Raw genomic sequence first — 21,964 nt, 5'->3', positions numbered from 1 at the left:
GAGACACACAGACAGACAGGAGACACACAGACAGACAGACAGACAGGAGACACACAGACAGACAGACAGACAGACAGGAGACACACACAGACAGACAGACACACAGACAGACAGACAGACAGGAGACACACAGACAGACAGACAGACAGGAGACACACAGACAGACAGACAGACAGGAGACACACAGACAGACAGACAGACAGGAGACACACAGACAGACAGACAGACACAGACAGACACACAGACAGACAGACAGGAGACACACAGACAGACAGACAGGAGACACACAGACAGACAGACAGGAGACACACAGACAGACACACAGACAGACACACAGACAGACACACAGACAGACAGGAGACACACAGACAGACAGGAGACACACAGACAGACAGGAGACACACAGACAGACAGGAGACACACAGACAGACGACACACAGACAGACAGGTTAGGCAGGCTACAGACCGGTAACAGACAAGCTACAGACCGGTAACAGACAAGCTACAGACCGGTAACAGACATGCTACAGACCGGTAACAGACCGGTTACAGACCGGTAACAGACAAGCTACAGACCGGTAACAGACCGGTTACAGACCGGTAACAGACAAGCTACAGACCGGTAACAGACAAGCTACAGACCGGTAACAGACCAGCTACAGACCGGTAACAGACAAGCTACAGACCGGTAACAGACAAGCTACAGACCGGTAACAGACAAGCTACAGACCGGTAGCAGACAAGCTACAGACCGGTAACAGACAAGCTACAGACCGGTAACAGACAAGCTACAGACCGGTAGCAGACATGCTACAGACCGGTAACAGACCGGTAACAGACATGCTACAGACCGGTAACAGACATGCTACAGACCGGTAACAGACAAGCTACAGACCGGTAACAGACAAGCTACAGACCGGTAACAGACATGCTACAGACCGGTAACAGACAAGCTACAGACCGGTAACAGACCGGTAACAGACATGCTACAGACCGGTAACAGACCGGTAACAGACAGGTTACAGACCGGTAACAGACAAGCTACAGACCGGTAACAGACCGGTAACAGACATGCTACAGACCGGTAACAGACAAGCTACAGACCGGTAACAGACAAGCTACAGACCGGTAACAGACCGGTAACAGACAAGCTACAGACCGGTAACAGACCGGTAACAGACAAGCTACAGACCGGTAACAGACCGGTAACAGACACAGACCGGTAACAGACCGCTAACAGACCGGTAACAGACAAGCTACAGACCGGTAACAGACAAGCTACAGACCGGTAACAGACACAGACCTAACAGACAGACCGGTAACAGACAAGCTACAGACCGGTAACAGACAAGCTACAGACCGGTAACAGACAAGCTACAGACCGGTAACAGACAAGCTACAGACCGGTAACAGACAAGCTACAGACCGGTAACAGACAAGCTACAGACCGGTAACAGACAAGCTACAGACCGGTAACAGACAAGCTACAGACCGGTAACAGACATGCTACAGACCGGTAACAGACAAGCTACAGACCGGTAACAGACAAGCTACAGACCGGTAACAGACAAGCTACAGACCGGTAACAGACAAGCTACAGACCGGTAACAGACAAGCTACAGACCGGTAACAGACAAGCTACAGACCGGTAACAGACAAGCTACAGACCGGTAACAGACAAGCTACAGACCGGTAACAGACAAGCTACAGACCGGTAACAGACAAGCTACAGACCGGTAACAGACAAGCTACAGACCGGTAACAGACAAGCTACAGACCGGTAACAGACAAGCTACAGACCGGTAACAGACAAGCTACAGACCGGTAACAGACCGGTTACAGACCGGTAACAGACATGCTACAGACCGGTAACAGACATGCTACAGACCGGTAACAGACAAGCTACAGACCGGTAACAGACAAGCTACAGACCGGTAACAGACAAGCTACAGACCGGTAACAGACAAGCTACAGACCGGTAACAGACAGACCGGTAACAGACTACAGACCGGTAACAGACCGGTAACAGACATGCTACAGACCGGTAACAGACCGGTAACAGACATGCTACAGACCGGTAACAGACAAGCTACAGACCGGTAACAGACAAGCTACAGACCGGTAACAGACAAGCTACAGACCATGCTAACAGACCGTAACAGACAAGCTACAGACCGGTAACAGACAAGCTACAGACCGTAACAGGTTACAGACCGGTAACAGACAAGCTACAGACCGGTAACAGACCGTAACAGACAAGCTACAGACCGGTAACAGACAAGCTACAGACCGTAACAGACAAGCTACAGACCGTAACAGACCGTAACAGACAAGCTACAGACCGGTAACAGACAAGCTACAGACCGGTAACAGACATGCTACAGACCGGTAACAGACAAGCTACAGACCGGTAACAGACACATGCTACAGACCGGTAACAGACATGCTACAGACCGGTAACAGACATGCTACAGACTGGTAACAGACATGCTACAGACCGGTAACAGACAAGCTACAGACCGGTAACAGACAAGCTACAGACCGGTAACAGACAAGCTACAGACCGGTAACAGACATGCTACAGACCGTTACAGTAACAGACATGCTACAGACCGGTAGCAGACAGACCGTTTACAGACCGGTAACAGACAAGCTACAGACCGTTACAGACCGGTAACAGACATGCTACAGACCGGTAACAGACCAGTAACAGACATGCTACAGACCGGTAACAGACCGGTAACAGACATGCTACAGACCGGTAACAGACCGTTTACAGACCGGTAACAGACATGCTACAGACCGGTTACAGACCGGTAACAGACATGCTACAGACCGGCAGCAGACAAGCTACAGACCGGTAACAGACCGGTAACAGACAAGCTACAGACCGGTAACAGACCGGTAACAGACATGCTACAGACCGGTAACAGACCGGTAACAGACATGCTACAGACCGGTAACAGACCGGTAACAGACAAGCTACAGACCGGTAACAGACCGGTTACAGACCGGTAACAGACAAGCTACAGACCGGTAACAGACAAGCTACAGACCGGTAACAGACCGGTAACAGACAAGCTACAGACCGGTAACAGACCGGTAACAGACATGCTACAGACCGGTAACAGACCGGTAACAGACATGCTACAGACCGGTAACAGACCGTAACAGACAAGCTACAGACGGTAACAGACCGGTAACAGACCGTAACAGACAAGCTACAGACCGGGTAACAGACAAGCTACAGACCGGTAACAGACCGGTAACAGACAAGCTACAGACCGGTAACAGTTACAGACCGGTAACAGACAAGACCGGTAACAGACCGGTAACAGACAAGCTACAGACCAGGTAACAGACAAGCTACAGACCGGTAACAGACAAGCTACAGACCGGTAACAGACAAGCTACAGACCGGTAACAGACAAGCTACAGACCGGTAACAGACATGCTACAGACCGGTAACAGACAAGCTACAGACCGGTAACAGACAAGCTACAGACCGGTAACAGACAAGCTACAGACCGGTAACAGACAAGCTACAGACCGGTAACAGACAAGCTACAGACCGGTAACAGACAAGCTACAGACCGGTAACAGACAAGCTACAGACCGGTAGCAGACAAGCTACAGACCGGTAGCAGAGGGGGCCCTGAGCAACATGTTTATACAGCCGGGGGTGTCCATGCTACAGACCGGTAACAGAGGGGGCCCTGAGCAACATGTTTATACAGCCGGGGGTGTCCATGCTACCAAGCAGAGGAGCTGATCTAGGATATCCACCTGTCAGCAGCAGGCCGAATCCCCTCATTTGAAGGGGTGTCTACATGCTTCTGTAGCTACAGGCCATTCAGAAACTATTCAGACCCCTTCCCCACATTGTTATGTTACAGCCTTATTCTAAAAAGGATTCAATAAAATATTTAAAATATTTTCCTCATCAATCTACACCCCATAATGACAAAGCTAAAATAGGTTTAGAAATGTTTGCAAAAAAAAAAAAAACTTATTTAAATTATTATTCAGAACCTTTGCTATTTACATTTACATTTAAGTCATTTAGCAGACGCTCTTATGAGACTCAAAATTGAGCACTGGTGCATCCTGTTTCCATTGATCATCCTTGACAGGTTTCTACAACTTGAGGAGTCCACCTGTGGTAAATTCAATTGATTGGACATGACTTGGAAAGGCACACACCAATCTCTGTAAGGTCCCACAGTTGACAGTGCATGTCACAGCAAAAACCAAGCCATGAGGTCGAAGTAATTGTCCGTAGAGCTCAGACAGGATTGCATCGAGGCACAGATTTCGGGAAGGGAACAAAAACATTTCTGAAGCATTGAAGGTCCCTAAGAACACAGTGGCCTCCATCATTCTTAAATGAAGGACGTTTGGAACCACCAAGAGTCTTCCTAGCGCTGGCCGCCCGGCCAAACTGAGCAATCGGGAGAAGGGCCTTGGTCAGGGAGGTAACCAAGAACCCGATGGTCACTCTGACAGAGCTCCAGAGTTCCTCTGTGGAGATGGGAGAACCTTCCAGAAGGACAACCATCTTTGCAGCACTCCACCAATCAGGCCTTTATGGTAGAGTGGCCTGACGGAAGCCCCTCTTCAGTAAAAGGCACATGATAGATCGCTTGACGTTTTACCAAAAGGCACCTAAAGACTCTCAGACCTGATGAAACATGATTCTTTGGTCTGATGAAACCAACTCCTTGGCCTAAATGCCAAGCATCATGTCTGGAGGAAACCTGGCACCATCCCTATGGTGAAGCATGGTTTTCAGTGGCAGAGAGACTAGTCAGGATCAAGGAAAAGATGAACAGAGCAGAATACAGAGAGATCCTTGATGAAATCCTGAGCTGGAGCAGGTTGTCAGACTGGGGCAAAGGTTCACCTTCCAAAGGGACAACATCCCTAAAGCACACAGCCAAGACAACGCAGGAGTGTCTTTTGGACAAGTCTCAATGTCCTTGTGTGGCCCTGCCAGAGACCGGACTTGAACCTGATCGAACATCTCTGGAGCAACGCTCCCCATCCAACCTGACAGAGCTTGAGGGGATCTGCAGAGAAGAATGGGAGAAACTCCCCAAATACAGGTGTGCCATCATTCACATGAAGACTCGATGCTGTAATCGCTACCAAAGGTAGAGGGTCTGAAAACTAATGTAAATGTGATAGTTTTTTAATAATAAATTAACAAGGGAAAATAAACAATTTAATCAATTTTAGATTAAGGCTGTAACCTAACAAAATGTGGAAAAAGTCAAGGGGTCTGAATACTTTCCGAAGGCACTGTATGTATATGTACCATACATTTATATGTACAGTACCGGTCAACAGTTTGGACACCTAATCATTCAAGGGGTTTTCTTTATTTTTTACTATTTTCTACATTGTAGAATAACAGTGAAAACATCAAAACTATGAAATAACACATATGGAATCATGTAGTAACCAAAAAAGTGTTAAATCAAAATATATTATATATTTGAGATTCTTCAAAGTAGTCCCCTGTTGCCTTGATGACAGCTTTGAACACTCTTGGCATTCTCTCAACCAGCCTCGTGAGGTAGTCCACCTGGAATGCATTTCAATTAACAGGTGTGCCTTGTTAAAAGTTAATTTGTGGAATTTCTTTCCTTCTTGATGCATTTTGAGCCAATCAGTTGTGTTGTGACAAAGTAGGTTATACAGACAAACCATCTCAGTTGGGTGATTATGTGGAGGCCAGGTCATCTGATGCAGCACTCCATCACCTCTCTTCTTGGTAAAATAGCACTTACACAGCCTGGAGGTGTGTTGGGTCACTGTCCTGTTGAAAAGCAAGTGATGTGCAAACTAGATGGGATGGTGTATCACTGCAGAATGCTGTAGAAGCCATGCTCGTTAAGTGTGTCTTGAATTCTAAATAAATCACTGACAGTGTCACCAGCAAAGTACCACCACACCTCCTCCTCCGTGCTTCACAGTGGGAACCACACATGCAGAGATCATCCGTTCACCTACTCCAGGTCTGACAAAGACACGGCGGTTAGAACCAAAAATCTCAAATTTAGAGTCATCAAGGACAGATATCCACCAGTCTAATGTCCATTGCTCGTGTTTCTTGGCCCAAGCAAGTCTCTTCTTCTTATTGGTGTCCTTTAGTAGTGGTTTCTTTGCAGCAATTCGACCACAAAGGCCTGATTCACGTAGCCTCCTCTGAACAGTTGATGTTGAGATGTGTCTGTTACTTGAACTCTGTGAAGCATTTATTTGGGCTGCAATATGTGGTGCAGTTAATTGTCGTTTTCTGAGGCTGGTAACTCTAATGAACTTATCATCTGCAGCAGAGGTAACTCCAGGTCTTCCTTTCCTGTGGAGGTCCTCATGAGAGCCAGTTTCATCATACCACAGCAGATGTAACTCTGGGTCTTCCTTTCCTGTGGCGGTCCTCATGAGAGCCAGTTTCATCATACCACAGCAGAGGTAACTCTGGGTCTTCCTTTCCTGTGGCGGTCCTCATGAGAGACAGTTTCGTCATACCACAGCAGAGGTAACTCTGGGTCTTCCTTTCCTGTGGCGGTCCTCATGAGAGACAGTTTCATCATACTACAGCAGAGGTAACTCTGGGTCTTCCTTTCCTGTGGCGGTCCTCATGAGAGACCGTTTCGTCATACCACAGCAAAGGTCCTCATGAGGGACAGTTTCGTCATACCACAGCAGAGGTAACTCTGGGTCTTCCTTTCCTGTGGTGGTCCTCATGAGAGACAGTTTCATCATACCACAGCAAAGGTAACTCTGGGTCTTCCTTTCCTGTGGCGGTCCTCATGAGAGACAGTTTCATCATAGCGCTTGATGGTTTTTGCAACTGCACTTGAAGAAAACTTTCAAAGTTCTTAAAATGTTCCTTATTGACTGACCTTCATGTCTTAAAGTAATGATGGACTGTCGTTTCTCTTTGCTTATTTGAGCTGTTCTTGCCATAAAATGGACTTGGTCATTTACCAAATAGGGCTGTCTTCTGTATACCCCCCCTACCTTGTCACAACACAACTGATTGTCTCAAACGCATTACGAAGGAAAGAAATAACACAAATAAACTTTTAAACAAGGCACACCTGTTAATTGAAATGCCTTCCAGGTGACTACCTCATGAAGCTGGTTGAGAGAATGCCAAGAGTGTGCAAAGCTGTCAACAAGGCAAAGGGTGGCTACTTTGAGCAATCTCAAATAGGCCAGCAGGCTCTGAGTGTGTTAGTCTGGTACCTCTGAAAGGCCAGCAGGCTCTGGGAGATCTTGGGGTTCCTCTGGATCTCTGCTCTCCTCCTACCCACCACCTCTGAGAACAACCGCTCTATTGCATCTCTGAAAGAGAGAGGGGGCAGGTAGAAAGTAGGGAGAGGGGTAGAGGAGGAAGAGAGGAGGGGATGAGCAAGATTTTATTTATTAATGAATTTTTTTATGTAATCTTTATAACCAGGAAGGGCTCATTGAGATTAAAATCTATTTTTCAAGAGCACCCTGGCCAAGATAGGAAGCACCAAGTCATTACAAAAAAAACGAGACAGACAGACATGAAAAACTACAAGTAATCTAGTAAAAACCATTGAATTCACAAGAGTATAAAACAGCAAATTAAAAACATTGACAGGTCAGGGAATCAGCCTCAAGATCCTTCATCAGTGATTTAAAAACACCAATCGGGACAAGTTCTTCCAGTTTAAAAGTATTTTGGAAGGCGTTCCAAGACGATGGTGCAGAGTACATAAAAGCCCTTTTACCAAATTCAGTTTGGACATTTGGAACAGTTAGCAGGATAAAGTCCAGCGAACGAAGAGACGACCCACCACATTTCTGAAGAATGAAAATGCCCAAATAAAAAGGTAGTAAACCCAAATGGCTTAGTAAATAAAGTCTACCAGTGACTGAGTCTACGAGGGACTAGAGAAGGCCAGCCAACCCTGGTATACAAAGTGCAGTGGTGGGTAAGGGTTTTGTAAATAAAGTCTACCAGTGACTGAGCCTACGACTGGAGAAGGCCAGCTAACTCTGGTATACAAAGTGCAGTGGTGGGTAAGGGTTTTGTAAATAAAGTCTACCAGTGACTGAGCCTACGAGGGACTAGAGAAGGCCAGCTAACTCTGGTATACAAAGTGCAGTGGTGGGTAAGGGTTTTGTAAATAAAGTCTACCAGTGACTGAGTCTACGAGGGACTAGAGAAGGCCAGCCAACCCTGGTATACAAAGTGCAGTGGTGGGTAAGGGTTTTGCAGTTTAAAGTAAATCACAAAGTGCCGTGGTAAAGAGTGTCAATTGATCTCAAACACTGAGCGGAAGCATTCATATGTAGCTGTAGCTGATACGTAGCTGAATGTAGCTGATACGAGCCTCCTTCTGGCTTCAAAAGAAAAACAGGCCTTATTCCTAAAATACAATCCCAATTTCAGAGAGAGAGAGAGAGAGGGGTAGAGGATCGAGAGAGGAGGGGATGAGAGAGGGGTAGAGGATGGAGAGAGGAGGGGATGAGAGGGGGGTAGAGGATGGAGAGAGGAGGGGATGAGAGGGGGTAGAGGATGGAGAGAGAGGGGTAGAGGATGGAGAGAGGAGGGGATGAGAGAGGGGTAGAGGATGGAAAGAGAGGGGTAGAGGATGGAGAGAGGAGGGGATGAGAGGGGGGTAGAGGATGGAGAGAGGAGGGGGTAGAGGATGGAGAGAGAGGGGTAGAGGATGGAGAGAGAGGGGTAGAGGATGGAGAGAGGAGGGGATGAGAGGGGGTAGAGGATGGAGAGAGGGGTAGAGGATGGAGAGAGGAGGGGATGAGAGGGGGTAGAGGATGGAGAGAGAGGGGTAGAGGATGGAGAGAGGAGGGGATGAGAGAGGGGTAGAGGATGGAGAGAGAGGGGTAGAGGATGGAGAGAGAGGGGTAGAGGATGGAGAGAGGAGGGGATGAGAGGGGGTAGAGGATGGAGAGAGGAGGGGATGAGAGAGGGTTAGAGGATGGAGAGAGGAGGGGATGAGAGAGGGGTAGAGGATGGGAGAGGAGGGGATGAGAGGGGGTAGAGGATGGAGAGAGAGGGGTAGAGGATGGAGAGAGGAGGGGATGAGAGAGGGGTAGAGGATGGAGAGAGAGGGGGTAGAGGATGGAGAGAGGGGTAGAGGATGGAGAGAGGAGGGGATGAGAGAGGGGTAGAGGATGGAGAGAGAGGGGTAGAGGATGGAGAGAGGAGGGGATGAGAGAGGGGTAGAGGATGGAGAGAGAGGGGTAAAGGATGGAGAGAGGAGGGGATGAGAGGGGGTAGAGGATGGAGAGAGAGGGGTAGAGGATGGAGAGAGAGGGGTAGAGGATGGAGAGAGGAGGGGATGAGAGAGGAGGGGATGAGAGGGGGTAGAGGATGGAGAGAGAGGGGTAGAGGATGGAGAGAGGAGGGGATGAGAGAGGGGTAGAGGATGGAGAGAGAGGGGTAGAGTATGGAGAGAGGAGGGGATGAGAGGGGGTAGAGGATGGAGAGAGAGGGGTAGAGGATGGAGAGAGAGGGGTAGAGGATGGAGAGAGAGGGGTAGAGGATGGAGAGAAGAGGGGATGAGAGGGGGGTAGAGGATGGAGAGAGGAGGGGATGAGAGGGGGGTAGAGGATGGAGAGAGAGGGGTAGAGGATGGAGAGAGGGGGGTAGAGGATGGAGAGAGGAGGGGATGAGAGGTGGGTAGAGGATGGAGAGTGGAGGGGATGAGAGGGGGGTAGAGGATGGAGAGAGGAGGGGATGAGAGGGGGGTAGAGGATGGAGAGAGGAGGGAATGAGAGAGGGGTAGAGGATGGAGAGAGGAGGGGATGAGAGAGGGGTAGAGGATGGAGAGAGGAGGGGATGAGAGAGGGGTAGAGGATGGAGGGAGGAGGGAGAGAGGGGATGAGAGAGAGGGTAGAAGATGGAGAGAGGAGGGGATGAGAGAGGGGTAGAGGATGGAGAGAGGAGGGGATGAGAGAGGGGTAGATGATGGAGAGAGGAGGGGATGAGAGAGGGGTAGAGGATGGAGAGAGGAGGGGATGAGAGAGGGGTAGAGGATGGAGAGAGGGGTAGAGGATGGAGAGAGGGGGTAGAGGATGGAGAGAGGAGGGGATGAGAGAGGGGTAGAGGATGGAGAGAGGAGGGGATGAGAGGGGGTAGAGGATGGAGAGAGGAGGGGATGAGAGGGGGGTAGAGGATGAGAGAGAGAGGAGGGGATGAGAGAGGGGTAGAGGATGGAGAGAGAGAGGGGATGAGAGGGGGTAGAGGATGGAGAGAGGAGGGGATGAGAGGGGGGTAGAGGATGGAGAGAGGAGGGGATGAGAGGGGGTAGAGGATGGAGAGAGGAGGGGATGAGAGGGGGTAGAGGATGGAGAGAGGAGGGGATGAGAGGGGGGTAGAGGATGGAGAGAGGGGGGGATGAGAGGGGGTAGAGGATGGAGAGAGGAGGGGATGAGAGGGGGTAGAGGATGGAGAGAGGAGGGGATGAGAGGGGGTAGAGGATGGAGAGAGGAGGGGATGAGAGAGGGGTAGAGGATGGAGAGAGGAGGGGATGAGAGAGGGGTAGAGGATGAGAGGAGGGGATGAGAGGAGGGTAGAGGATGGAGAGAGGGGATGAGAGAGGGGATGAGAGAGGGGTAGAGGATGGAGAGAGGAGGGAGAGAGAGGGGTAGAGGATGGAGAGAGGAGGGGATGAGAGAGGGGTAGAGGATGGAGAGAGGAGGGGATGAGAGAGGAGGGGATGAAAGAGAGGGAGGAGTAAAAGGTAAAGAAAGTTGATAAGAAAACCAATAGAACAGAAGAGAAAATCAGGTTAATGGGATGAAGAAGTCTATCAAATAAATGGTCCGTGTTGACATGGATGGCAAGGCTGCCTTTGGAGCCTCATTGGTTGAAGTTAAACATAACGTAAAACGTGTCACAATGCAAAGTGGTGGGTGACACGCTGATACCCTACCTACCACTGACTGTAGGCCAGGTCTGCCCAACCCACTACTACTACTGATCTACCACGCTGATACCCTGCCTACCACTGACTGTAGCCCAGGTCTGCCCTACCCACTACCACTACTGATCTACCACGCTGATACCCTGCCTACCACTGACTGTAGCCCAGGTCTGCCCAACACACTACTACTACTGATCTACCACGCTGCTACCCTGCCTACCACTGACTGTAGCCCAGGTCTGCCTAACCCACTACTACTACTGATCTACCACGCTGATACCCTGCCTACCACTGACTGTAGCCCAGGTCAGCCCAACCCTCTTCCTGGAGATCTACTAGGTTCAGACCAACCCTCTTCCTGGAGATCTACTGTCCTGTAGGTTTTCAGTCCAACCTTCTTCCTGGAGATCTACTATCTAGAATTGCAATACATGTGGTATCGGCACCTAAGTATGGTGATAATATGGTGAGGTCTAGAGAGTAGTACCAGTACGGTAAGTTCATGCACCCTAGTACCTTACCTCAGCAGGATGTTGACTTTGGGGAAGCCCTCCCACTTCTCCCTGCATTCGGGGCACTCAGTCTTCCTACTCGACTCCCACCAGAGAGCCAGGCAGTGGCGGCAGAAGCTGTGGCCACAGTTCAACGTTGTCGGGTTGACCAGGACGTCGTAGCAACAGTGGCACCCAAACTGGTCTTCGCTGATGGAGGTTTTGGCAGAGGGCCGGGGGTACGGAGAGGGAGGGGGGTTACAGGTCACAGGAGGGGTTAGGGGGGAGGAGAGATCGGAGAGAGGGTTGGGGGCGGGGGCAGCAGCGGCACCCCCCTCCATCTGCTGGATGATCTGGGGTCTGGAGAAGAGAGAACCAAAGAATAAGTGAGAGGGGGACAGAGGAGAGCGCAAGAGAGAAGCGCGAGAGAAAGAGAAAGAGCAAGAAACAGAATTTGGTTGTAAAAAAAAAACTTTCACTAGTTGCACTTCCTTCCAACACTATATTGTATATCGACATAATATGATATTGAAATGTCTTGATTATTTTGGAACTTCTGAGAGTGTAATGTTCACTGTTATTGTTAATTATCTACTCCATTTGCTTTGGCAATGTTAACATATGTTTCCCGTGCCAATAAAGCCCCTTGAATTGAATTGAGAGAGAGAGAGAGAGAGAGAGAGAGAGAGAGAGAGAGAGAGAGAGAGAGAGAGAGAGACAATCAGAAAGAGGGAGAGAGACAAAACTATGAACTGCGTGAGACCCCATATGGCAACTTATTACCCGCAAATCAAAGTTTATTGGTCCTTTACACAGATGTTCAATGTTATCGCAGGTGCAGCAAAATGCGCACCTTTCTAGCGCCAACAGTGCAGTAATATTGGGCAATACACACAATCCAAAAGGAGGGGGAAAAATACAAGAAATATCACAACGACTACTTTTGACCAGAGCCCAGGGTCCATAGCATAGACACTCCTCCATAGCCCTCTGGGTCATGGTCGACATATGTACACTCACTATTACTAGGGAATAGGTTGCAATTTGGGACGAGAAAAATGTTCAAATATTACAGAATAACTGGCTTTGAGTTCTGACAATGTATTTTATAGATAATAACAGGAACGCACTTTTATAGGTTCCTTAAATTGAGTAGGATATGGTTTTGACAGACACGCAGTTTGGCTAACTAAATGAGTTAGTAAACAAGAAGTAACTCAAATGAACACTGCAACAAAAATGCGTCCTTGTCAACTCCTCAGATCAACTTATACCGACGGGGAAACCTGTTCCTGGGAAAGAGGGGTTCATACAGGTTCTCATATGGCTAGCTATTCAATAAAAACAATCATTATTTTAGCTAGCTGATTCTTGACCAAATCACAGCTGCTAACTAGTTAGCTAGTCAGTGGCAAACTCCCACATAATTGTGCTAACCGTTAGCTACCGTTTGGTATTAAAAACAACATTTGTCATCTTTAGTTTCCTACCTCGGGAATAACGGCCGTTGCAACCAAGCTGGAAAATCACATCACTGCCGAATAGACGCTTTTCCAAAGTTAGTTTTGATTATGCTAGCTAGCTAATAGGACACGTCGACATTTTTCCGAGCAGTCAGACGGGTAGCTAAACAGCTAGCTTCTCATTTCACTTCTTTCTTGCCAGAGGTATATTCATTACGCGGAAGCAAACAGAGCCGACGGGGAGGGACCTAGATTTATTTAATTTCGTTGCGAAATGTTTTCCGTTTGGAGTGAAAGGTTTCCGTTGCTAAACGTTTTGCAACAGACGAGAGCTTTTGAAGCGAAATCCGCGTAATGAATACACCCACAGACTCGCTATCGGAAAATGATGCGTTCAAAACAACTGGAAACTCGGCAAAATACGAATTTATTTATCGTTGTCAGGTCGGAAAGTCGGAGATCTAGAAAGAGGCCCGAGTTCTCGAGTTGGATGACTGTTCAAATACATTTCCCCCCTCGGGCCTCATTTATTTTCCGAGTTCCCCCGTTGTTTTGAACATACTGATGTCGGAGCTTTCCGACTACCTAGTTGTGAGTTTCCAGTTGTTGTGAACGCGGCAAAACTCACACTCTGGTCACGCCAGCCGCGCGGTGACGTACTCATGAGCTAAAAAAAATGTGCTAATGCTCTTCCGGTTCAAAGTTCGATTGTTTTGTCCTTTCGTAGAATCTGTTTCCTGTTTATTATTTTTCATGGAAATTCGTCTATCACACCACGTATGTAGTAATTATCATAGTACATGTCTACGAATGGTTAATGTCAGAAAAGCTGAGCATACTGGCTACCCAGAGCAAACTGGCTACATCGGGCTCTAAAAAAGAGCGATCAGTGAGTGAACTAACTCTCTAATATTGTGCTACATTGAACCTAAACCCATAGTCATCATGGATACTCTCTACACTTATAGATTACTACCACCCACATATACCAACACGAAGGACCCTGAATACAGTTATAGACTAGTGAAGCTCGAACTTGTAGACTGCTGGCAAACTCCTGACCTGAACATCATCATCAAACAAGAAGAGGAGGAGGAAGAGGATAGCTTTCTACAAGTTAAAGAAGAAGAGGAGGAAGAGGATATTTCTCTGCAAGTTGAAGAAGAAGAGGAGGAAGAGGATATTTCTCTACAAGTTGAAGAAGAAGAGGATGAGGAAGATAATATCGCTCTACATGTTAAAGAAGAAGAGGAGGAAGAGGATATCTCTCTACAAGTTAAAGAAGAAGAGGAAGATCACACTTTCATGGTCAAAGTAGAGGAAGAAGAGAAGGACAAAGCTCTTGTAGTTAAAGAAGAAGAAGAGGAGGGTGGTTTTACGGTCAAAAAAGAAGAAGAAGAAGCTATAGAGGTTTTTATTTTTTCTGGTATGTACAGATAATGGCTACGTCCCAAAATGGCACCCTATTCCCTGTAGAGCTCTACAGGCCTTGGTCAAAAGTAGTGCCCTATAAAGGGAATAAGGTGCCAATTGGGACGCAGGCCAATATTAAGTGTTTGCTAGTACGAACCGTAACATGGCACTGTTTCTTCAGATTTAACCCAGCACTCTTTATTTCCTTATCAGAACAACAACAACAACAACAGACGCGACCAAAGAAACAGCCAAAACAGACCCAGGAACCCCAACACTCCCCTCTGTACTGCCCCGACTGTGGGATGAGTTTTGTCAGCCCTGGAATACTGAACGCGCACCGCAGAATCCACCAGCCCAGAATAATCCACACCACCACCACCGGTGAGCCGTCTCACTACTGCCACGACTGCGGCAAGACCTTCGACACCGCCCGCTACCTCAACAAGCACCGCTTGGTTCACACAGCAGAGAGGACGCACCACTGTTCCCAGTGCGACCGGAGCTTCCTGAGACTCCAGCACCTCAAAGAGCACCAGAGAACCCACAGCGGAGAGAAACCTCACTACTGCTCCGCGTGTGGGAAGGGCTTCACCAAGGTCCGACTGCTCCGGACACACCAGCGGCTGCATGCCGTGGAGGGAGCCGACGTCGTCGGGGATGGGGCGGAGACGGGGATGAAGGAAGCTAGTGGGGTGGTGATGTCAGCGATGGGGCGGAAGAGAGCGCTGAGAGTTCTGGCCGGAGTGGACTACTACTACTGCTCTGAGTGTGGGAAGAGCTTCTCCAGTGCGGCCTATCTTAAGGTGTGTCAAATAGAATCACTCTCACACTACGTCTGTCCCCATCACCACCTGTATTGACAAGCCTATACAGTGGGCCGGCCTTTCTGTTCTTTTCTTCCCCCAAGTACTTTATTAGCCCAGCACCTACGTTTTTGTTAAGGATGTGCGTATTGACCACAAGCGTTTCTACAGATATCAAATCAAATCAGTTTTTATTTGTCACATACACATGGTTAGCAGATGTTAATGCGAGTGTCGCGACATGCTTGTGCTTCGAGTTCCGACCGTGCAGTAATATCTAACAAGTAAGATAACCTAACAATCACGCTGACATGACTTGGCTCAGTAGCTGTCTCTCCCATTGAAATGGAACGAATAGAACGCACCTCCCCGTTCCAAGTCAATGATGTCATAATGGGTGGATGGCGGTTCAGTTTGCCAGTCAAATTGCCCGCGTTGGAGGTTCCGTTCATTCCATTTCTATGGTGTCTCCAAATAACCATGTACAATAGAAAACCAATTGTACATGAAAAGTTCCGTTAGACTATTTCTATCTAGAACAAACATGCCTCTCTGACATGTAGCATCAGAAATCACGTCGGCACTATTCATGGCATTTATATTCCACAAAGTTCAGCAACTTTTCGGCAAATGAACGTGGCCCTGTTGTTTCAATTTTGATGAACGATGTGTTTTATAAACACAAAGATCCTGTAAAATAAAGTTCTAATATGTAATTCTATGTTTCTGTCTCAGGTGCATCAGAAGGCTCACACAGGAGGCAAACCATACCAGTGTGCTCACTGTAAGAAATCATTCAGCACATCGTGGGGTTTAAAGGTTCACCGGCAGAATCGCTCTGGAGAGAAGCCCTACCAGTGCGCCGACTGTGGGAAGAGGTTCTCGGACCTGCGCAGCCACAAAGCCCACCAGAGCACCCACACTGGAGAGAAACCATACACATGCCCTGTCTGTGGAAAAGGCTTTGCCTGGCTAAAGAGCCTACAGAAACACCAGGCCACACACAGCAGCAGTGGTGGTGGAGTCATAGAAGTACATATAGAATAATGTAGGATATCCTGGAGGGTTTCACTCCAACCCCAATCTTGCAGGGTAGTTACAACTACAGGACAGGAGGGTAGCTCTCCAGGAACAGAGTTATAGGAGGGTAGTTACAACTACAGGACAGGAGGGCAGCTCTCCAGGAACAGAGTTATAGGAGGGTAGCTCTCCAGGAACAGGGTTGGGTTATAGGAGGGTAGCTCTCCAGGAACAGGGTTGGGTTATAGGAGGGTAGCTCTCCATGAACAGGGTTGGGTTACAGCAGGGTAGCTCTCCAGGAACAGGGTTGGGTTATAGGAGGGTAGCTCTCCATGAACAGGGTTGGGTTATAGGAGGGTAGCTCTCCAGGAACAGGGTTGGGTTACAGCAGGGTAGCTCTCCAGGAACAGGGTTGGGTTATAGGAGGGTAGCTCTCCAGGAACAGGGTTGGGTTACAGCAGGGTAGCTCTCCAGGAACAGGGTTGGGTTATAGGAGGGTAGCTCTCCAGGAACAGGGTTGGGTTATAGGAGGGTAGCTCTCCAGGAACAGGGTTGGGTTATAGGAGGGTAGCTCTCCATGAACAGGGTTGGGTTATAGGAGGGTAGCTCTCCAGGAACAGGGTTGGGTTAGCTCTCCAGGAACAGGGTAGCTCTCCAGGAACAGGGTTGGGTTATAGGAGGGTAGCTCTCCAGGAACAGGGTTGGGTTATAGGAGGGTAGCTCTCCAGGAACAGGGTTGGGTTATAGGAGGGTAGCTCTCCAGGAACAGGGTTGGGTTATAGGAGGGTAGCTCTCCAGGAACAGGGTTGGGTTACAGCAGGGTAGCTCTCCAGGAACAGGGTTGGGTTATAGGAGGGTAGCTCTCCAGGAACAGGGTTGGGTTATAGGAGGGTAGCTCTCCAGGAACAGGGTTGGGTTATAGGAGGGTAGCTCTCCAGGAACAGGGTTGGGTTACAGCAGGGTAGCTCTCCAGGAACAGGGTTGGGTTATAGGAGGGTAGCTCTCCAGGAACAGGGTTGGGTTATAGGAGGGTAGCTCTCCAGGAACAGGGTTGGGTTATAGGAGGGTAGCTCTCCAGGAACAGGGTTGGGTTATAGGAGGGTAGCTCTCCAGGAACAGGGTTGGGTTATAGGAGGGTAGCTCTCCATGAACAGGGTTGGGTTATAGGAGGGTAGCTCTCCAGGAACAGGGTTGGGTTATAGGAGGGTAGCTCTCCAGGAACAGGGTTGGGTTATAGGAGGGTAGCTACAACTACGGGACAGGAGGGTAGCTCTCCAGGAACAGGGTTGGGTTATAGGAGGGTAGCTCTCCAGGAACAGGGGTTGGGTTATAGGAGGGTAGCTACAACTACGGGACAGGAGGGTAGCTCTCCAGGAACAGGGTTGGGTTACAGGAGGGTAGCTCTCCAGGAACAGGGTTGGGTTACAGCAGGGTAGCTCTCCAGGAACAGGGTTGGGTTACAGCAGGGTAGCTCTCCAGGAACAGGGTTGGGTTATAGGAGGGTAGCTCTCCAGGAACAGGGTTGGGTTATAGGAGGGTAGCTCTCCAGGAACAGGGTTGGGTTATAGGAGGGTAGCTCTCCAGGAACAGGGTTGGGTTATAGGAGGGTAGCTCTCCAGGAACAGGGTTTTAGGAGGGTAGCTCTCCAGGAACAGGGTTGGGTTACAGGAGGGTAGCTCTCCAGGAACAGGGTTGGGTTACAGCAGGGTAGCTCTCCAGGAACAGGGTTGGGTTACAGCAGGGTAGCTCTCCAGGAACAGGGTTGGGTTATAGGAGGGTAGCTCTCCAGGAACAGGGTTGGGTTATAGGAGGGTAGCTCTCCAGGAACAGGGTTGGGTTATAGGAGGGTAGCTCTCCAGGAACAGGGTTGGGTTATAGGAGGGTAGCTCTCCAGGAACAGGGTTTTAGGAGGGTAGCTCTCCAGGAACAGGGTTGGGTTATAGGAGGGTAGCTCTCCAGGAACAGGGTTGGGTTATAGGAGGGTAGCTCTCCAGGAACAGGGTTGGGTTACAGCAGGGTAGCTCTCCAGGAACAGGGTTGGGTTATAGGAGGGTAGCTCTCCATGAACAGGGTTGGGTTATAGGAGGGTAGCTCTCCAGGAACAGGGTTGGGTTATAGGAGGGTAGCTCTCCAGGAACAGGGTTGGGTTATAGGAGGGTAGCTCTTTCAGGAACAGGGTTGGGTTATAGGAGGGTAGCTCTCCATGAACAGGGTTGGGTTATAGGAGGGTAGCTCTCCAGGAACAGGGTTGGGTTACAGCAGGGTAGCTCTCCAGGAACAGGGTTGGGTTATAGGAGGGTAGCTCTCCATGAACAGGGTTGGGTTATAGGAGGGTAGCTCTCCAGGAACAGGGTTGGGTTACAGCAGGGTAGCTCTCCAGGAACAGGGTTGGGTTATAGGAGGGTAGCTCTCCAGGAACAGGGTTGGGTTATAGGAGGGTAGCTCTCCATGAACAGGGTTGGGTTATAGGAGGGTAGCTCTCCAGGAACAGGGTTGGGTTATAGGAGGGTAGCTCTCCAGGAACAGGGTTGGGTTATAGGAGGGTAGCTACAACTACGGGACAGGAGGGTAGCTCTCCAGGAACAGGGTTGGGTTATAGGAGGGTAGCTCTCCAGGAACAGGGTTGGGTTATAGGAGGGTAGCTACATCTACGGGACAGGAGGGTAGCTCTCCAGGAACAGGGTTGGGTTACAGGAGGGTAGCTCTCCAGGAACAGGGTTGGGTTACAGCAGGGTAGCTCTCCAGGAACAGGGTTGGGTTACAGCAGGGTAGCTCTCCAGGAACAGGGTTGGGTTATAGGAGGGTAGCTCTCCAGGAACAGGGTTGGGTTATAGGAGGGTAGCTCTCCAGGAACAGGGTTGGGTTATAGGAGGGTAGCTCTCCAGGAACAGGGTTTTAGGAGGGTAGCTCTCCAGGAACAGGGTTGGGTTATAGGAGGGTAGCTCTCCAGGAACAGGGTTGGGTTATAGGAGGGTAGCTCTCCAGGAACAGGGTTGGGTTATAGGAGGGTAGCTCTCCAGGAACAGGGTTGGGTTATAGGAGGGTAGCTCTCCATGAACAGGGTTGGGTTATAGGAGGGTAGCTCTCCAGGAACAGGGTTGGGTTATAGGAGGGTAGCTCTCCAGGAACAGGGTTGGGTTATAGGAGGGTAGTAGAACAGGGTTGGGTTATAGGAGGGTAGCTCTTTCAGGAACAGGGTTGGGTTATAGGAGGGTAGCTCTCCAGGAACAGGGTTGGGTTATAGGAGGGTAGCTCTCCAGGAACAGGGTTGGGTTATAGGAGGGTAGCTCTCCAGGAACAGGGTTGGGTTATAGGAAGGTAGCTACAACTACGGGACAGGAGGGTAGCTCTCCAGGAACAGGGTTGGGTTATAGGAGGGTAGCTCTCCAGGAACAGGGTTGGGTTATAGGAGGGTAGCTACATCTACGGGACAGGAGGGTAGCTCTCCAGGAACAGGGTTGGGTTACAGGAGGGTAGCTCTCCAGGAACAGGGTTGGGTTACAGCAGGGTAGCTCTCCAGGAACAGGGTTGGGTTACAGCAGGGTAGCTCTCCAGGAACAGGGTTGGGTTATAGGAGGGTAGCTCTCCAGGAACAGGGTTGGGTTATAGGAGGGTAGCTCTCCAGGAACAGGGTTGGGTTATAGGAGGGTAGCTCTCCAGGAACAGGGTTGGGTTATAGGAGGGTAGCTCTCCAGGAACAGGGTTTTAGGAGGGTAGCTCTCCAGGAACAGGGTTGGGTTATAGGAGGGTAGCTCTCCAGGAACAGGGTTGGGTTATAGGAGGGTAGCTCTCCAGGAACAGGGTTGGGTTATAGGAGGGTAGCTCTCCAGGAACAGGGTTGGGTTATAGGAGGGTAGCTCTCCATGAACAGGGTTGGGTTATAGGAGGGTAGCTCTCCAGGAACAGGGTTGGGTTATAGGAGGGTAGCTCTCCAGGAACAGGGTTGGGTTATAGGAGGGTAGCTCTTTCAGGAACAGGGTTGGGTTATAGGAGGGTAGCTCTCCAGGAACAGGGTTGGGTTATAGGAGGGTAGCTCTCCAGGAACAGGGTTGGGTTATAGGAGGGTAGCTACAACTACGGGACAGGAGGGTAGCTCTCCATGAACAGGGTTGGGTTATAGGAGGGCAGCTCTCCAGGAACAGGGTTGGGTTATAGGAGGGCAGCTCTCCAGGAACAGGGTTGGGTTATAGGAGGGTAGCTCTCCATGAACAGGGTTGGGTTATAGGAGGGTAGCTCTCCAGGAACAGGGTTGGGTTATAGGAGGGTAGCTCTCCAGGTTAATCAAGTCAAATCACCTGCATTTTAACCTTTTATTTGAAACCTTTTCCAGAAATGAGAATTAGATTCCAAAGGGAAAGCAATCGTCTCAGTGTGGTGCCAGAGGACGGGGCTGGACCAGCTGACATAAAAAAAGAAAAGGGGACAGTTTTGATTAAAAGCTTGAAATACAAGTACAAATCCAGGTCAAAACACAGGGCCCTAATTATAGAAACACGACGTCACGCTCTCTCTTGGATGAGGGAATGCTGTTGTGTCAGAAGGCCTGTTTTAATTACATCAAAATGTCACATAAGCATGTGACTTGTAATTATATATTTTAGATGTTTATATACATACGCAAATGTCGTTTGTTAGCCTAGTTTTTTGTTCTTTGGATGGATTGTGCAACAGGCGACGGGGTTATCTTTTTTTTTTCCGACAGCAAAATGTGCTCACTATAACATGAAGTGTATGGAGCAATGTTTGGTTTGGATCTGAAATGAATGGATGATGAAAATAAACATGGTCAGTTGTTGCACTCCGATCTGATATGTCTTTATTTTGTCGCTGAGTTCAAAGCACATGCTAACGTCTGGTAGCTTAACATCTGATTTCTGTCTTTATTTTGTCACCGAGTTCAAAGCACATGCTAACGTCTGGTAGCAAAACATCTGATTTCTGTCTTTATTTTGTCGCCGAGTTCAAAGCACATGCTAACGTCTGGTAGCATAACATCTGATTTCTGTCTTTATTTTGTCGCCGAGCTCAAAGCACATGCTAACGTCTGGTAGCATAACAGTTTTCCACATTGTCACGTCTTCATATCCACTTTGAAGCCTTTCAAAAGCAGATCTGGCATTGGAACTGGAGGCTGAGCAAAACCACTCTATTGAGCAGTGGAGGCTGATGGGAGGATCTATAGGAGGACGGGCTCGTTGTAATGGCTGGAAAAGGATTGAAATGGAATGGAGCCAAACGTGGTTTACATATGTATTGTTAGATATCGTTCCATTTCAGACATGACAATGACCCAGTCTTCCTATAGCTCCTCCCACCAGCCTCCACTGGTTTTGAGGAGTGTAACCCCCATCCAAAACATGGCTGCAGTTACTTGGTACACTACTTTAACAGATAAAGTGAAAGATTTTGTTTCGTTTCATGACTTATCTTCATTGATTAATTATACTGTATTGACAAATATGGTTTAACGGTAACCTTTACACAAACATGATTGCCAACAGATTTGTCCAAGAGAAACAATTTACATCATAAACTAGGTTTCCATCCAATTGGCGACAGATTTCCATGTTAATATTCTAGAATTAGCATACATAAAATATGTGCATATTCCCACCAGTGGTGTTTCCACCAATGTGAATTGTTGCGGAAAAAAGAAATCAGTGCGTGATGACGTAGTGAACGCAAAATGCACTTTTCCCACTCAAGTTTTCATGTACCGAATAAATTTTTTCAATGTGTTTCCGTTGCATTTTCAACACTACGGATAGTTTTGTCACAAAAACTGTTGCGTTAAATAGCAAATGTTCCTAGACTGGTTTTGGCACGTGCTCTCG

General features: G+C 48.8%; 2 protein-coding genes across 2 annotated transcripts in view; one reads left to right on the top strand and one right to left on the bottom strand.

Annotated features, from left to right (window-relative positions):
* The window catches only part of LOC135532316 (bifunctional apoptosis regulator-like), a 29,480-nt gene extending 16,224 nt beyond the window's left edge, over window positions 1–13,256 (bottom strand). The window contains exons 1-3 of the mRNA XM_064959885.1: window positions 12,919–13,256; window positions 11,459–11,788; window positions 7,258–7,356 (exon numbers count right to left, since the gene is read on the bottom strand). Of these exons, the coding sequence (XP_064815957.1) occupies window positions 7,258–7,356; window positions 11,459–11,769 (410 nt within the window). The 5' untranslated portion in view covers window positions 11,770–11,788; window positions 12,919–13,256. The remainder of the gene's footprint in view (window positions 1–7,257; window positions 7,357–11,458; window positions 11,789–12,918) is intronic.
* A 343-nt stretch (window positions 13,257–13,599) lies between these two features.
* Window positions 13,600–16,750, top strand: LOC135532314 (zinc finger protein 189-like). The gene is made up of 3 exons (XM_064959884.1): window positions 13,600–14,317; window positions 14,518–15,110; window positions 15,846–16,750. The coding sequence occupies exons 1-3, from the start codon at window positions 13,837–13,839 to the stop codon at window positions 16,155–16,157; spliced, it is 1,386 nt and encodes a 461-aa protein (XP_064815956.1). The 5' UTR covers window positions 13,600–13,836; the 3' UTR covers window positions 16,158–16,750.
* The last annotated feature ends 5,214 nt before the right edge of the window (window positions 16,751–21,964 follow it).

This window comes from Oncorhynchus masou, unplaced genomic scaffold (assembly GCF_036934945.1).
Source record: "Oncorhynchus masou masou isolate Uvic2021 unplaced genomic scaffold, UVic_Omas_1.1 unplaced_scaffold_1812, whole genome shotgun sequence".
Taxonomy (NCBI): domain Eukaryota; kingdom Metazoa; phylum Chordata; class Actinopteri; order Salmoniformes; family Salmonidae; genus Oncorhynchus; species Oncorhynchus masou.
This window is presented reverse-complemented; position numbering and strand designations above follow the sequence as displayed.